Below are 17,938 nucleotides of genomic sequence, written 5' to 3' on the forward strand. Positions count from 1 at the left end.
ACAACTTGATGATATGTAAGAGACGTTAAAGAGAAAAGAAATGCAACCAGAGAGAGAAGGAGTTGAGGAGATACTAAAAAGAATGAATGAGACGTTGGATATAGTGAGAGGGAGAGCTTATGAGATGTTGAAAAATTGTCATATCAATGTGTATGCATATCACTTGTTGATCAGATATTTAGATGAGTAATTTTACAGGATTTATGGATATATTCGAAATTATAAAAAGTTTAGGATTTTACAAGAAAAATGTAAAAAATCAAAGACAAAAAGATGCTTTTGGCCATGATTTTTTTAAAAAATAAACTTAAACACAATATAATACAATGCATATAAATGTAATAACAAATAAAAAAATAAAAAAATAAAATTCATATAATTAATCGCATTTTCAAATGATCTTAGAATTGGGAATTTTCTCAATTTCGCTTCCAAGCAGAGCATTCCACCTATAGATTGTGCAGGATCGTTGGGAAATCATGATTAATGTCTGGATTTGCTCTCTCTCTTCATCCAATCACAGCTCCGTCCGATCCGGAAGGACTCCGTATTCCCGTACTCCTGTAACACACTAAAGATTCTCTCGACGGAAAAGCCAACTTCACTCTCCGCAAAAGGAAAGCATCTCCGGTAACGCACCCGGCGGGCAATAAACGATGCTTCATCCCAAGCACAATGACCAAAACACCCACGCCTTTCCCAATTGGCAAATGCATGTAACTCAAACACCTTAGTACTCGGTGGGACGAAATGGTCATTTCACAGAAAGGGATAAAATTCCACCAGCCAGAGTGTCGCGGGGTGGGTGAATACGGGGTCGTTTTGGAACTAAATCCTGTCTGCCGTCGCCTGTCTTCTGTTCTTCAGATTGTAAACAGATTCGAAAGTTTAAAGCCGATTCTGTACAGCTGATTGTATATCTATAGTTTCCTTCGTTAGGGCTTTGAGTTTGGAATCACTGCGCGGCTGTTTCTATGTATGCGTTTGTGCTATTGTCATCTGGTTAATGTGATAAGTATATGTGAGAATTCTCACCCGTGAATTTATTGCCAAGATTCGATTCGGAGCTCTAAATTTCGAGGTTTTTTCCAAGATAAGGGTTGGTATTTGGATCTGATCTAGAGAGATAAGTTGGATGGCGGGGCAAGAGGAGAAGGATTTGCAGATGGCGTTGAGGATGAGTATGCAGCACGAGCCGCCAGAGCCGAAGAGGATCAAGCCGAGGGAGAACGCTGGAGGGACGGCAGAGTCGCCGGAGGAGTCGCCAGAGATGAAGAGTCGGAGGTCGCAGCGGGAGCTGATGGCCGCGGCGGCTGAGAGGCGGATGTTGGCTGCCAGGGGCGCTGCGGATGCTCAGGTGCCCGACAGGAGTGTCCCTGTTGCGAAGGAAGAGAAAGGGTTGGGTCCTGGAGTTGAGGGACAGAAGCGTGTCAGTGATTCAAAGGGGAAAAATGTGAACTTGGGGAAGGAGCTTTCACCGGCGGAGGCGAACCAGTTGTTTTTGATGGTTTTCGGGAGCGAGGTTACTAGGGATATTCTTGCACAGTGGAGCAATCAGGGTATTAGGTATTTTTAATCTTTTTCCGATTTAATTGCTCTCTGTTTCATTCGAATTTCAGTGTGTATTTTGTCGTGAATTGAATGCTACGATAATCCCAAGCAATTTGGCTTTTCTGCAAGAACAAAGATCTGGACTATTGGCTCTCATTATTTTGAGTAGCAGTCCTCAGGTTTATGCCACTAGGAAAACTGAGTTGCTGTTTTAAGTAGGGCGGTGGTGTTGAAATTTTTTGTTTGGATTTCGCTTGCCTAAGATTCTGAGCGGGTTATTCTTAAGAAATTGCTTGGGGTAATCGTTATATGGGTTATTGCTAGATATTATAGTTTAGTTATTTCTAGTTATTTCTGCATCACTTTTTTTTTTTGGGCTTGGTAAGGTCATAAGGCATGTTTATGGGATAATTAAGAGTATAAATGCACCAGTTGATGTGTTACTGATTGCTGGTTGAACTTGACTGCATGAACAACTCGCTCATTCTGTTTAACATAATACCACAGCAATTTGTTTTTTCCCTCTTTATTTTTCTCCATGTTACTTGCTAAATCACTTTGTAAAAATAGTCGTTTACTCTCTGAGATGTTTACTTCCATTTACACTTCTAATATTATTGCACAGGGGCGAAGCAAGTTCAGCTTTGTTATTGCATCATATTTGTAAACTGAAATTTGGGACATCAATCTTCAATACACGCCATTCTTAGGCAATAATTGGTTTCACTTTCTTGCAATAAGGTCATGGTGTAGTATATGCCTTGGAATTTTCTTGCCTTCTATAACTCTTGTTCCTGTCATCTCCTGTAGTCTAGTTTGTGACACCCCATAAATTGATAAGCATGTGAAGATGTTCTGACTATGAGACTACAAGAAGGTGAGGAGTTATTCTAAAATATATTGAAATAAAAATATGTGAAGTGGCAGCCAGGATATCTGAAGCAGGTGAAAAACCTCAGGTAAGCAGCTGAATTTAAAATCGGATTTGGAGGATTAAATAAAGAGATAAATTTCTGCATTTTTAATATGTTATTAGGTATAAAAAAAGGATTCTAATGAGATGAAAATAATTAATCTGGGTTAAGAGTTGAAAGAGTTGGCTTAAGGTGTCACAACCCTAGGGATGAATCAGTAAATGGTCGTTAATAACTACTTGTATGTGCTGTTAGTTGCTAACTAGATGGGGGTTAAGTGGTTAGGGAATTAGCTTACTATTTTGGCTGTTATGTTAGTTAGCTGTTATATTGTTATAATGCTGTTATGGTTGCTGGAGGCTCTATAAGTGACCTACAACAGTATGAGGAAGTATCATTGGAGAATAATACAAAAGTATTTCTCTCATTTCTCTCTCTCTCTCGTTCTCTCTTTCATTCCCTCTTTCTCCTTCCCTCAGTCTACCTGTCTTCCTACATTCATTTCTTTCTTGGAATTCAATTGGAATTCCGTCAATTGTCCAGCCCATAATCTGAGGGCTTGACATAAGGACTTAAGGAGATTATGGTTAATTAAGCAAATTAGTACAATCCCAGCTCTAGGAAATCTGTAAAAGCTTATAGAAATAAGTAGGAGGTAACTGCCACTGCTAAAGCAGGTTGGTAAGGTATTGGTTTCAAACGGGAGGTGGCAATTAGAGCTAGGTGACTTGGCGTGTATGGAGGAAAGATGAGTGTCAGCTGCAGACTTTTTTTAGTGCTAGGTGGCAGCCAAGGAAGCTGCCACCCATCAGCTGCTGCTTGTATGCATGATGAGGTGTTCCGTGTTCCTCTAGGTGAAGGAGAAGAAGACAACAAAGTTATGAAATATTGAATGCGCCCATTATGTGTCAAGATAGGAGAATACCACCCAAGTGGGTGACATGTGGCAGCAGAATGGACAGAGACACACTCAGATGCATTTTAGATATGTTGCTAGGCTTGGTGAGAGGATTCTAATGTTATAAATTTTGTTAATTTTGATTAAGGTTTATGAAAGTACGATTTGCGGCTAATTAAGTGATGAAGAAATGAAATTAAGGGATCTCTAAATACGCCAGCAGCTACTGGAATTCTCTAGCATCATTCGGGGACTTCTAGAAGATGTGTGAGCTATCCCTTAGCATGATGAAGCAGGTAGCTAGGTGTCACTCAAGGAAAGTGACACCAAATGAAGTTCTAGGTGGCAGCCAAGGAAGCTGCCGGCCATCAGTTGCTCCCATGGCCTATAAATAGGACTTCTATTCTTCATTTCAAAGCACAAGAAGTTGTAGAGTGAGAAGCTCTTAAGGAAAAAGTGTGCTAGAGAGAGAAAGTGCTGGAAAATAGTGAAGAAAAGTGGAAGAAAGCTGGTAGAGTGGATAAATTCTGCTCAACTTGAGAAAAGCTCAAGGAATAACCATCTTGATTGATGGTAAGTGCATAGCTATGGTTATTTTATGCTAGTATTATGCATGAAATGATTTTATGGCAGCCTAGTGCATAAAATGACATGTTGTCTTCTTGATATGTGTGCATAATGTGGGATGTGGCTTGAAGTTGAGTCAATCACGTGTTGATAATGAAGGTTCAAGCCGTAAATATGTTGTTAATGTTTGGCCAATGTTGGAGTGCTTAGGCCATTGTCACGACCCTAAGGTTAAATTCATAAAGGGCCGGTAGTAGCCGTTAGTTGTTAGCTAGCTGGGGCATTAAGAGGTTAGGGAGTTAGTTAACTAGGCAACAACTTATTGTTTCGCTGTTATGATTAGTTAGCCGTACTGTTACATTGTTATACTTGCTGTTGGGGTTGCTAGAGGATCTATAAGAATCCTACAACAGTAAGAGGAAGGGATCATTGAGAATGCTAACAAGTCTTCTCTTTCAATACTCTCTCTGATCTTTCTTTCATTCTCTCTCGTTCTCTCTTTCTCCCTTTCCTCATTCTATCTATTTCTTCCTAAAATCATATCTTCGTTATCGAAATTCACTCAAATTCCCTCAACTGACCACCCCTCAATCTGAGGGCTTGACAACCATGTGAATGATGCTAAAGGTTAAAGGGAGCACTCGAACCTTGGAGTGGGTGCACCTGTTGAATGGGAGAAGGTTATGATCAGGGCCTCCCTACATGAAATGTGTGAATGATAGCATTGTATGTGATTGCATGGCCATGAAATGCTTTATTGAGAATTTTAGGCAAAATACATATTTTTGTTGGTCCCCTAAGGTATGGTCACTGAAGAAGGGGGTGAATTGAGTGATTAAATTTTTTCGCAATTTTAATAATATTCTTGATTTATGATTTTATATAAGAATATAGATTTGATAATTATGATAAATAATGTTTGAGATTAATAATAAATGCAAGCCACAAGATATAGTAAAAATAAATAAAATGAAGTACAAGACAATTTATAGTGATTCGGTGTCTCTACACACATCTAGTCACTCTTCCAAGGTCTAACCACCCTTGGGGTTCCACTAAACCCACCCTTGGGGTTCCACTAAACCAATTTCACCAAGATTTCCACATTAGCTCACATTGAAAACTAGATACACACCTATATTACAACAGTTTTAAGCAACTACTACGCCAAAGTTTCCACCTTAGCTTATCTTGGAAACTAGATTCACCTAGATTTTAATGGTCTAGGAAACCTATACGATCCTCAATGATAATTTAAATGTTTACAAATAAATTGTCTATACTTAGACACAAATAAATAAACAATTAAGAACAAATTATACAGGGCAATAATATTTAAATAAATAAATAAATTAGTGACATTAGATTTGATGGAGAAATTCGAAGTAGAGTAGACTTGAAAATCTTTTTCTCCTCTTGCCTTGTGGCTTTTCGGTTGTTGCGCAATAACGCTTCGAGAGCCTTGGATTGTTTGGATTTTAGCTTGAGAGCGTTTGAGATCTTTTGAATGCTTTGGATATGCAATATGTGCAAAGAATGATAAAAAAAATGAGTTTGGGGGTATTTATAGGCGTTTGGGACACTATTTCAAATGGTCATTTTTCTGATCGTTAGGCTCAGGGTCGACCTTTCAAAAGAGAAGGGTCGACCTTTGCTTGAATTTGCAACGGTAAAAAATTCGACCGTTGGGCCAAGGGTTGACCTTTGCTTCATGGAGGGTCGACCTTTGCTTGAAAAGTTGACTTTCAAAAGCCCGAGGGTCGACTTTCCTGTAGCGCACTATAGCAAATAGTAAATCACTGTAGCGCACTGTAGCGAATGGTTGACCTTTGAAGATCAGAAGGTCGGCTTTCGCATTAGCGAAGGGTTGACCTTTAAAGATCAAAGGGTCGGCTTTTGCACTGTAGCGAATAGTAAATCACTATAGCAATAGTTAAAAAATTGTATTATGCATTATATTTATGGAAAATAAAATTTTTGGTAATACTTATACTATGAAAAAAATATTTTATAAATTAATCAAAAATAATTCGATACTACAATTTCTATATTTGAGAAAAATACTCTTTTTGTTAATCACCAAAAACACTATAATTTGTATATTGAAAATATCCTTTTTGTTAATCATCAAAACTTAATTAATATGAGCAAGTTGGCTCAACAATTTTAACTCCTATATTGCACATTTTTTTCATTTAGATACTCGAACTTTTTGTTGTTTCAAAGACACCCATGAATTTGCAATTTCGAGTCAATTGCACCCCTAAACTTTTTTATTGTTTCAATTACACCCCTAATTCATTGTTCTCAACAAATTTGCCAATGTGTGCAATTGACTCGAAATTGCATAGTTTAAGGGTGTAATTGAAATAACAAAAACTTCAAGGGTGCAATTGACTCAAAATTGCATAGTTCAAGGGTGTCTTTGAAACAACAAAAAGTTTGAGAGTAAATAAAAAAAACGTGCAACTATAGGAGCTAAAATATGTATTTGGCCGAGAATTTTATGCTCATGCATTGCATTTTAAAATTTCAGACCATGCAAGGGACTGGAAGAAAGGCCAGCTTGGGGTAGACATAGGATGGTGATTTGTATAGAATCATGTATGTATCTTTAAAGCATGTCATAGTGTGCTTGCCAAATACCATGTTGACGTAGACATGTGATATATTTATGAAATGACGATTTCATGGTAAATTCATACTTGATGTTATCTAAGTTTCGTATTATGATATATATATTCATGACAAGAGGTATAAGAAAGTGAAACCCCTGATAACAAAGATTAAATGGCATGAGCTAGGTGATCTTGATCCTCGTCCCATTCCCTCTTTGTTAGAGAGAGAATTTAACTTCAAGTTTAATAGTTGATCCAAAGAGTTAAGGTCAACCTTGTATTGATTTTTTAGCTAGTTGGAAATGGCTCTGCCATAAAGTCATAGTTTCCAGCTCTCTGATGAGGGGGTAGATCTTGTTAATTTGTTATATCTGCAAACCAAGACCATTAGTGACTCTCCCCCCCCCCCCGGGCGGTGATAAATTAGACTGTTTAATAGCTAATACTTGGCCTGCATTATTCATTTGTGGGTTTTGGGAGCATGGGGTGAAGGATTAAGGATTTATATCGTGGCCATAAGGTGCCAGTTAATGAATTCTTCAAAGTGAGGGGGAAAAGACCGATGATTTAGGGTCTGTTTAGCATGTTGTGGCTACTGTGCTGTGTTGTACCATATTGTGGAAGTAGTGTTTGGTAATTGAGTGTGGTACCATACTTATTGATGTTAAAGGCAATTAATAAGCAGTTAGTTAATAATTAATATTTTATTGTTGTGTTGTAGATGTGTAAAATGACTAGTATATTAAATAAGCATTTGAAACAATTATTTTATCTGAAATTATTTATAGTATTTAAAGTAATATTGGTAAATAAGCATTTGAAACAATTATTTATAATATTTAAAGTAATATTGGAAAATTATATGTTAGGATTTACCAAGGAAAAACATATCCATCTCCAGTACACTATCTCAGTATATATACAGTTTAGGAGAACCACTACCCCACTTCCTTAAAATAGGGAAACACTTGTCTTACCACCTAATCTGAAACAAACCACAACCTAAGTCCATAACTCAGCCCACTACTAAATAAATACAACTGAAAAACAAATCAGCAATTACATGGAAAACAATAATTCACACATCAGATAATTCTTCCATTCCTAGCTTGCTAGTTATTCCCGACACTCCCCCTAAAGCTGGTGAATGTATGTCTTCCATTCCTAGCTTGCTAGTTAATCTTTCAAAGGCTGTTCTCGGAAGGCCTTTATTGAGTAGATCTACTAGTTGACTTCCTGTAGACACAAATGGAGTACATATTAGACCACTTTCTAGCTTTTCTTTTATAAAATGCCTATCAACTTCCACATGTTTAGTGCAATCATGTTGCACCGGATTGTGTGCAATATTTATTGTTGACTTGTTATCACAATATAGCTTCATAGGATCCTTCCATTTGACTTTCAGATCTTCTAAGATTATTTTTATCTATAGTAGCTCACAAATCCCAAGGGCTATAGACTTGAATTCTACCTCTGCACTTGATCTTGACACAACATTCTGTTTCTTACTTCTCCAAGTCACAATATTTCCTCCTAGGAAAGTGCAATATCTGAATGTTGACCTCCTGTCAACTATTGATCTTGCATAGTCAGCATCTGTATAAGTTTCAAGGGTTAGTTCTTGTCCTCTTTTGAAAAGAATTTCTTTATTTTGTGTGCCCTTCAAATAATGCAAGATTTTGTGCACTGCTTTCAGGTGTATCTCCTTAGGATTGTGCACAAATTGACTAACCACTCCCACTGCATATGCTATGTTAGGCTGGGTATGTGATAGATAAATGAGTCTCCCAATTAATCTTTGGTAGAGACCTTTATCTGCTGTCCGCTACTTAGTCTATGATTAGACTCAATAGTAGTTTCAGCTGGCCTGCATCCTAGCATACCTATCTCGGTTAATAAATCAACAATGCATTTCTGCTGGGATATGAAAATACCTTGCTGAGAGTAAGCCACTTCAATACCCAAAAGTACTTTAGCTTGCCTAAGTCTTTAATTTCAAATTCCTTTGTTAAGCACTGCTTTAAACTTTCCATTCCTTTTAAATCATCTCCTGTCATTATATATCATCTACATAGACCAATAAAACATAAATCTTTCCAACAATAGACTGTCTTATGAATAGGGTAGGGTCTCCTTGGCTTTGTTTGCATCCCAATTTCAGCATGACTTTGGTAAATCTCCCAAACCAAGCTCTTGGTGATTGTTTCAATCCATATAGGGTTTTGTTTAACCTGCATACCACACCTTTTTCTTTTGTTGAACTCAATCTGGTGGGACCTCTGTATAAATTTCTTCCTCTAGATCTCCATGTAGAAATGCATTTTCTACATCAAGTTGCTATAATTTCCAACTAAAGTTAGCTGCCAAGGATAGCAACATCCTTATGGTATTCATTTTTGCAACTTGGGGCAAAGGTTTCAAGGTAATCCACACCATAAGTTTGGGTATAGCCCTTTGCAACTAGTCTTGCCTTGTATCTTTCTAAAGACCCATCTGAATTGTATTTAATTGTAAATATCCACCTACACTCCACTGTACTCTTCCCTTTAGGCAGCTTTATTAGATCCCATGTCTCATTCTTTTCAAGTGCTTGCATCTCTACCCTCATAGCATCCCTCCAGTTCTCATTGCTTAATGCCTCAGATGCTGTTTTTGGTATGGGAATTGAGCTAATGTTGGTGAGAAATGCTTTGTGAATAGGAGACAAATTTTCATAGGACATGAATAGATGCATGGGGTGTTTTGTACATGTTCTAGTTCCTTTACGGGTAGCAATAGGTAGGTCACAAGAGTTAGATATGTCAGCAACATGTTCAGGTTCATTAGGAGAAACGTAAGTAGAAGTGGTTACCTCATTAGGTTCAGATTCATGTTTAGGACCAGTTGCTGATTTAGATGCTTGAACAAGTGCTGAATGAGCAGTTGGTCTCTTCCTTCTTGAGTATACTTGAAGTGGACAGTGTTCAGGTTCCTAAACTGACACTTTTTTTATCTGCTCTTGTGGTTTGGACTGAGTCTTAGATGCAGGTTGTAGGGGTGTAACATTAGGTCGGGAGTGCTGGACATATGAAGGTGATAAGGATGGAAACTCAAGGAGAAATAAATCTCTATATATTTCCTCAGTTATTGAGGTCTCCCCCTAAAGAGAATTCTGAACAAAATACTAATTTTATTCAGCAAATATAACATCCATTGATACAAATAATCATTTGGTTGGTGGATGAAAACACTTATACCCCTTCTTAGTAGGTGAATATCCCACAAAAATACATCTAAGAGCTCTAGGATCAAGTTTTTCCCTTTGTTGGGAGTGTAAACGAACAAATGCTACACACTCAAATATTCTAGGTATAAGTCCACTAGAGATTGAACCTTGTGGAAAGAATTGAGACATCAATTGGATTGGAGAGGGCTTTGAGAATTCAGATTCTTTGATGGCAGTCTATTCATAAGATGAGTAGCAGTTAGGATAGCTTCTCCCCAATACTGTTTTGGCACATTCTTTTGGAATAAAAGAGCTATAGTGATATTTAGGAGATGCGCATTTTTCCTTTCGGCCACCCCATTTTGCTGTGGAGTATTCACACAAGAGGACTCATGAATTATGCCTCTTGCTTGTAAATAGGAAATAGGGAACTGATTGAAATAGTCCTTAGTATTATCTGATCGAATTCGTTTGATCTCAACATTGAATTGAGTTTTTACCATGTTATAGAAAACTAGAACTATAGAACCCACTTCGGATTTACTCTTTAAAAGATAGATCCAAGTGGCTCAAGTGCAATCATCAATAAATGACATAAACCACCAAGCTCCAGTTATATTAGGAATAGGAGATGAACCCTAAATGTCTCTATGTATAAGAGCAAATGGAAAAGGACTTTTTTTCATATTAATTGAAAAGGATGTCCTCCTATGTGTTACAAACTCACATATGTCACACTGGAAGTCCTCTCCACTTAATCCTTTGAACAATAATGGATATATGATCTTAAGAACATTAAAAGAGGGATGATCAAAACATAAATGTTGTAGCTAAATCCTTTCTCTATGTGACAGTAAGGATTCAGTCATGCGGGACATTGGAGAGAACTTTTCTGCCCTAGTCTTTTATCCACTTTGTATCTCTAAGAAAATAAAGACCTTTTTTCTCTTTAGCATGCCCAATCATCCTTCTCGTGTCCTGTTCCTGAATTTCACAATGAGAGGGATGAAAAATCACCCTACAATTAGAATCTTTGGTGAGTTTTTGAATTGAAACAAGGTTAGTAAATAGCTTAGGTACATGCAGGGCATTTTTCAAAGTAAGAGATTTGAAGAAATTGCTAGGGTAAAATCAATCTTTCACCCGTCAATAATACATTAGCTTTAGGGAGAAATTTATACAACAAAAGTCCTAAAAAATCTCCTACAATCTCTCTTAAGATATCTCCTAAAATCTCTCATACTTTACAGCAGTAGATAATGTACATTTAAACTACAAATATACATGAGAAATATCTAGAAACATTCATAGATTTTAGCTAGCATTATCTTCTAGAACTCCTTCTTAATCTAGGAGTTTAATCCGTGCCATATATGCCACGTTTCACGTCTTGGATTCTTCCAACACTCTCCCTCAAGCTGGTGAATAGATGTCAATCATTTTCAGCTTGCTTTTAATCACTTCAAAACCCTGCTTTTGCATTGCTTTGGTCAAGATGTCTGCTTCTCAATCTTTGGTGGGAACAAAAGTCAAGTTTATGTCTCCATTTTCTAGCTTTCCCTTGACAAAATGCCTGTCAATTCGAACATGTTTCATCCAGTCATGCTGGATTGGATTATTTCCTATACTTATAGTTGATTTATTATAGCTACAAAGTACTTTAGGTCTAGTTATAGGAAAGATAAGTCTTCCATGAACCTTTCCACCCAAATTACCTCATAAATGCACTGTGCAATGGCTTTGTACTCGGCCTCAGCATTGCTACGAGAGATAACTTGTTGTTTCTTGCTTCTCTATGTGACCAAATTCCCCTAAAGCTTAGTGCAATACCCTGATGTAAACTTGTTATCCTTAATGGATCCAGCCCAATCTGCATCTGCAAAGTTTCTTATTCCTCTATCCTTGCTTTTCTTGAATAGCATTCCCTTCCTGGGAGTCCCCTTTAAATACCTCAAGATATGGCAGGTAGCTTCTAGGTGTCTTTTGGTTGAGGAATGCATGAATTGGCTAATTATACTCACTGCATATGCAATATCTGAACGTTTATGTGAAAGATAAATCAATTTCCCCACCAAATGTTGATACCTTCCAATCTCCACTGGTTGTCCTCATTGTCCTCTTTTCTGTTTTTTTAGTTGGGTTCTAATGGAGTGCTTGTAGGCTTACACCCAAGCTTTCTTGTCTCTTTTATTTGATCAAGAGTGTATTTTCTTTGAGATATGAAAATACCCTCACTGTTTCTTGCTACTTCAATCTCCAAGAAATATCTCATCTCTCCCAAGTCTTTTACCTCAAATGCTACTTTCAGTTGTTGCTTCAATCTTTCTATCTCTTGATCATTGTCTCTAGTGATGATTATATTATCTACATCTATGTTACACGGAAACACCTTATAGGTATCGTTTCTCCGTTTCCGATTCCCGTTTTGGACCCTATTTATGCCTATTTTTTTAGAAGAATGTCTGTTTCTATGTTTCCGTTTCCTATCGGAAACATTTCCCATTTTCGTTTTCATGCAACATAGATCTACATAGACTATTAGGATTATTCTCTTACCCTTGCTATCAACTTTTGTGAAGAGAGTGTGATTTGCTTGCCCTTGTTTGTATCCTAGATGGTTTAGTGTGTCACTAAACCTCTTGAACCATGCCCTAGGAGATTACTTTAGGCCATACAAGGTTTTTTCAATCTACATACCTTTCCTCTTGTATCTTTTCTTTCAAAACCAGGGGAATTCTCATGTAGACTTCTTCCAACTCACCATTCAAGAAGGCATTTTTTATATCTAGTTGATGGAGTCTCCAGTCTAAATTGACTGCCAATGACAATAATACACATATAGAATTAAGTTTGGCCACCGGTGCAAATGTTTCCTCATAATCAAAGCCTTGCGTTTGAGGAAAACCTTGAGCTACAAGCCTTGGTTTGTATCTATCTACTTTCCCATCTAAGTTGTACTTTATGGTGAACACCCACTTACTGCCAACTGTGTGTTTTCCATATGGAAGATCCATTATTTCCCAAGTGCCATTCTTTTCCAGGGCTAGCATTTCTTCTATAATCGCTTTCCTCCATTTTTCCTCTTGCAGTGCACTGTAGATATCTTTAGGAATTGCCTTATCATCAACATTTTATGTGAATGCCTTGAATTTAGGAGACAACTTTGTATATCTCAAAAATTCTGAAATAGGATACTTAGGACACTTGGTGCATGATCTGACTCCTTTCCTCCAAGCAATGGGAACATTTAGATCATATTCCAGTTCATGCTCCTGCTGTACTTCATCTCTATTCTCCCTGTTAGTAATATCAGCCTCCATTTCAGCCTCCTTTTCCTTTGCCTTTTCTGGACTTATCCTTGGTTCAGATGACATGGGCTGCTGCTGATGCTGAGGGTCACAAGGCCTTCTTGAATACACTAATAAGGGTGGTTCAGCTTGAATTTGATCATTCTTCTGGGCTCGGTCTCTCTTATGTTCTCCCCCTTGATCAAATTCAGGCACATGATTAGGATTAACAGTAGGAAGAGAAAGAGAAGGAGTTGTATCTAAAAACAGATAATTCCAACTGGTGGCTGTTTCTGGAACATGGGTTGGTTGAGAGTGAGGTTGAAAGAAATGATGGTTTTCAAGAAAAGAAACATCATAGGAAACAACAAATTTGTCGGTACTAGGATTGTAGCATTTGTATCCTTGTTGTGTTAGAGAGTAGCCCACAAAAATGCATTTGATGGCCTTAGGATCGAGTTTGGATGGAGTGGATGGATTTTGGTGAACAAAAACAGTACATCCAAACACACGTGGAGTGAAACACATGCGGAGTGAGAGAATTCAGAACTCTAGCATGATGAGGAAAAACATCAAGGAGGACAACCAAAGGGGGTCCTAAACTTTAGGATTTTGGAAGGGAGGCGATTGATAAGATAGGCAGAGGTCAAAACGGCTTCCCCCAATATGAATTTGGAACGGAAGTAGTAAACATCATTGCTCTAGCTGTTTCAAGTAGATGACGATTCTTCCTTTCGGCAATTCCATTTTGTTGAGGGTTATAACGACATGAGCTTTGATGAATGATACCATGCTCAATTAAGTATGTGTTGAATTCATTAGAAAAGTATTCCCTGCCATTATCAATTCTCAAAACATGAATTGAGGATTGAAACACATTCTGCACCATATGATGAAACCTTTTGAATGTCGAAAAGGCTTCAGATTTTTCTTTCATCAGAAAAACCTAGCAAACCGTTGTATGATCATCAATAAAAGTGATAAACCATCGTGTATTGGTGAGGGTTGTGGTTTGAGAAGGCCCCCAAATATCATTATGAACTAAGTGAAAAGGTGTGGATGAAGTATAAACATGATTAGGATAAGGTATCCTAGTTTGTTTTGCAAGAATACACTGTTCACAAGAATAATTGTGAATTTTATTGCTCGATAATGAAGGATACAAGAGTTTAAGATATTCAAAACTTGGCTGTCCTAACTGCTTATGCCATAACATAATGTTTGAATATGAAACAATAGCTAAAGAAATAAAAACTGAGTCCTAGAATCAGTAGAATGATCATGCCTTGGTGTTTGATAGAGCCCTCCTTTCATCTTAGCACTGCCAATCATTTTTCCAAAAGATAGATCCTGAAAAACGCAAAATTTTTTGGAGAATACCACACTGCAGTCCTTGTCAATTGTAAATCTGCTTACTGATATTAAATTACACTGCAAGTTCGGGACATAAAGGACTGATTTAAGTATTAATCCTCCTACCACAGTTGTTCCTTTTCCCTTTGCAAAGGATATTGTACCATTAGCCATAGAGACACTTATAGGTTTATCACATGATTCATAATTGGACAATAAATTTAAAGAACCTGTCATGTGATCTGAGGCACCAGTGTCTATGATCCCACTATTGGTAGGTATTCTTTGAGATATAAGAGAATAGGCAATATTACCTTTTGTGGCCAAAGAAACCGTAGGAGTATTATTTTCTCCATTATCTGATTTAGTCACCTTTGTTTGGCTGAGAAGTTGTTGTAATACTTCTAGTTGAGTTGCTGTGATGGTAAGAGGTGTTGGATTCCCTTTTGCGGCTTCCACCATATAGACTGATTGGCCTCTAGCTTGTCCTCTTGTTCTTTGATTCTTAGGCTTCCAGTTTGTTGGTTTTTCATGGATTTTTCAACATGTCTCTCGTGTGTGACAGGGCCGGTTACAATGGTCACACCATTGTTTTTCTCTTGCAGTCTCTCCTCTAGAAGATAGAGGAGTCTTTCCTTTAAAAGTATTTAAGGCTAATGCAGAGGAATAGACTTCATTACAAGAGTGTCCCGACTCCAAGAACATGACTTTCTTCCCTCCTAACTTCAGCAAATACTTCCTTGATGGTTGGAAAAGGTTTTATCCCTAGCAACAGACCCCTAACTTCATCTAAAGTTTAATTCATGAAGGAAATCAAACACTCTCTCCTTCCCCATCATCTTACCATATTTTTTACCATTTGTTGTGCACTCCAATTTAATCTCATAGAAGAAATCCATCTCTTGCCACAAAGTTGTTAGAATATTAAAATATTTAGTGATCGAGTTTGTACCTTGTTTTGTGTTTCGAATGAGAGATCGAACTTGAAAACATTGAGCAATGTTTTCTAAGTCAGAGTATATTTCTTGGACAACCTGCCATATCTCACAAGCCGTTTTGTAGAAGAGATATGTCCTACTGATTTTAGGCTCCATTGAATTAACTAATCAAGCCATAACAATGGCATTCTCAGCCTCCCATATGCTTGAAGCAGCAGATTTTGAACTTGGCCTTGCTGTATCTCCAGTTAAGTAGCCTTCCTTGCCTTTGCCTCTAACAACCAACAAGACTGATTGAAACCATTCTTGGAAATTACTTCCATTCAATTTGTGTTGTGTGATTTGGAGAGAAGGACTGTCTAAGGTTGTTGAGAGAGGTGGAACCAAAGGAAAAGTCCTCACCGGAGGAGGATTAGAGGTGGTCACCTCACTATTTTAGTCGTTTGCCATCTCAGAGTATTAACCTGACTTCTTGAGATGGATTAATGGAAAAATCAGGCGCTACAAGAGATGGCTCTGATACCATGAAGAAATAGCTAGGGTAAAATCAATCTTTCACCCGTCAATAATACATCAGCTTTAGGGAGAAATTTACACAGCAAAAGTTCTAAAAAATCTCCTCCAATCTCTCCTAAGATATCTCCTGAAATCTCTCTTACTTTACAACAGTAGATAATATACATTTAAACTACAAATATACGTGAGAAATATCTAAAAACATTCCTAGATTTTAGCTAGCATTATCTTCCAGAACTCCTTCTTAATCTAAGAGTTTAATCTGTGCCATGTATGCCACGTTTCACGCCTCGTATTCTTCTAACAAGATTCATTAATATATACATCTCCTTGACCTGCTATTGTAGTGGTTGTACTATCGACTATGGTGATTTTTCTGTTGCTAGGATAGGGGGTATATGAAACAAATTCTTTAGGAGGAATAGGTCATATGATTTTTGGCTCCTGAATCAATAATCCAGTCACTTGAGAGAGTAGTATTTGAGGCATTTAGTGCATGAGAAAGTGAAGAAATGCTTGAATAAGGAAGAGTACATATACCTGACCTGGTAGGCTTTTCTAGGGATCCAATGAGTTGTCTTAGCTTGATAATTTCTTCCTTGTTGAACTCGGTTCTCAATAGGTCTATAGAGTTTGTCTTTGCAGCCTGCTGTGTGTTTGCCACATAGGCCTGCTTGTGCCTCTTTTGCTTGCCTGATCCCCTTTTACTCTCAGCTTGTGGTCTTCCATGCAACTTCTAGCATTTATCTGTAAGTATGTCTAGGTTTCTTACAATAAGTACACCACAAGTAGTCCTTGTTTACCCGAGACCCATCTGGAGTTCTTTTAGCTTCATTCCTTTGGTGTTCAACATTGGATTGTTGCATGTGCACCTTTCTTGTCATAAGTGCATAATTCTCCACTGTGTAGGAGTCTCATGCATGACTCCTCTCCTTCCTTCCTCAGCACAAACATTAGCTAGAGTCTCATTTAGAGATGGCAAGTCCTCTTTCCCAAGTATCTGTATTCTTACTACATCAAATTCGATGTTTAGACTAGCAAGTGTTACAACCCTCGGGTATAACTCACCCTCAAAAGATAGCTGTCAAGGGGAGGGTGTCCAAGAGGTTATAAACCCCACATCAAGAGCCTAAACTTCCGATGTGGGACAGGTCCCATACCTTGTAGTAGACCATAACATATCACCATGCTTCGCAGTCCGGCACCCACGACGACAGGTTATGCACTAGCAATGGCTAGTCTCGGACGAATACTGCAATACTTGGGTCACTTCTGTCGCCGCGCGATTGCAATTGGGAGACATGGGGTCGGCTCTGATACCATTGTTACAACCCTTGGGTAGAACTCACCCTCAAAAGCTAGTTGTCAAGGGGAGGGTGCCCAAGAGATTATAAACCCCACACTAAGAGTCTAAACTTTCGATGTGGGACAAGTCCCATACCTTGCAGTGGACAATAACATAAATTAGTTTTCCTCCAATTCTCTCTCTAAATCTCTCCCTCCCAAATATCTTCCCTTCTATCTCAATTCTCGTTCTCAAATCCCTCGAGAATTATCTTGTCAGATTTGTAATCTGACAAACTGGTATCAAAGCAAGATTATGTCCTTCTTTGCGAACTGATCGAGCAATGGTTGGCAATACTAGGATGCGACAAATGGAGGCGCAAATGCAACAAGTTTCAGCATCGGTGGCCGAGATGCAAGGCAGAATGGATAATTGACAGTGGATAGGAAGTTGGACACATTGGCCAATAGGCTTAGGGGAGATATGCATATATAAATAAGGGAGGAAATGCAAGAAGTAAGGGATCAAGGGAATTTGTTGCGTGATCAACTACAACAATTCATGAGGATGTTTGTGGGTTAACCGCAAGTGAGGATTTCCCTTGATTTCCCACCCAGGGAATGATTAGAACCAATTATACCGGGAATTGGTGGTGGTAATCGTAATGTGGAATTATCAGTGTCGAAAAGAGAACCGGCTATGGTGGAAGAGTTAGCATCGAAGAGGAGGCAGGAGGTGTCAATTCACTCGCTTCAAATCGGATTTCCAGTACCTAAGTTGGAATTATCGGTGTTCAAAGGTGT

General features: G+C 38.1%; 1 protein-coding gene across 1 annotated transcript in view; it reads left to right on the forward strand.

Annotated features, from left to right (window-relative positions):
* Window positions 1-501: 501 nt before the first annotated feature.
* Window positions 502-17,938, forward strand: part of LOC127807285 (uncharacterized) — a 59,869-nt gene continuing 42,432 nt past the window's right edge. Inside the window, exon 1 of the mRNA XM_052344999.1 lies at window positions 502-1,566. Within this exon, the coding sequence (XP_052200959.1) occupies window positions 1,136-1,566 (431 nt within the window). The 5' untranslated portion in view covers window positions 502-1,135. The remainder of the gene's footprint in view (window positions 1,567-17,938) is intronic.

The sequence above is a fragment of the Diospyros lotus genome, chromosome 8, assembly GCF_014633365.1.
Source record: "Diospyros lotus cultivar Yz01 chromosome 8, ASM1463336v1, whole genome shotgun sequence".
NCBI classification, from domain to species: domain Eukaryota; kingdom Viridiplantae; phylum Streptophyta; class Magnoliopsida; order Ericales; family Ebenaceae; genus Diospyros; species Diospyros lotus.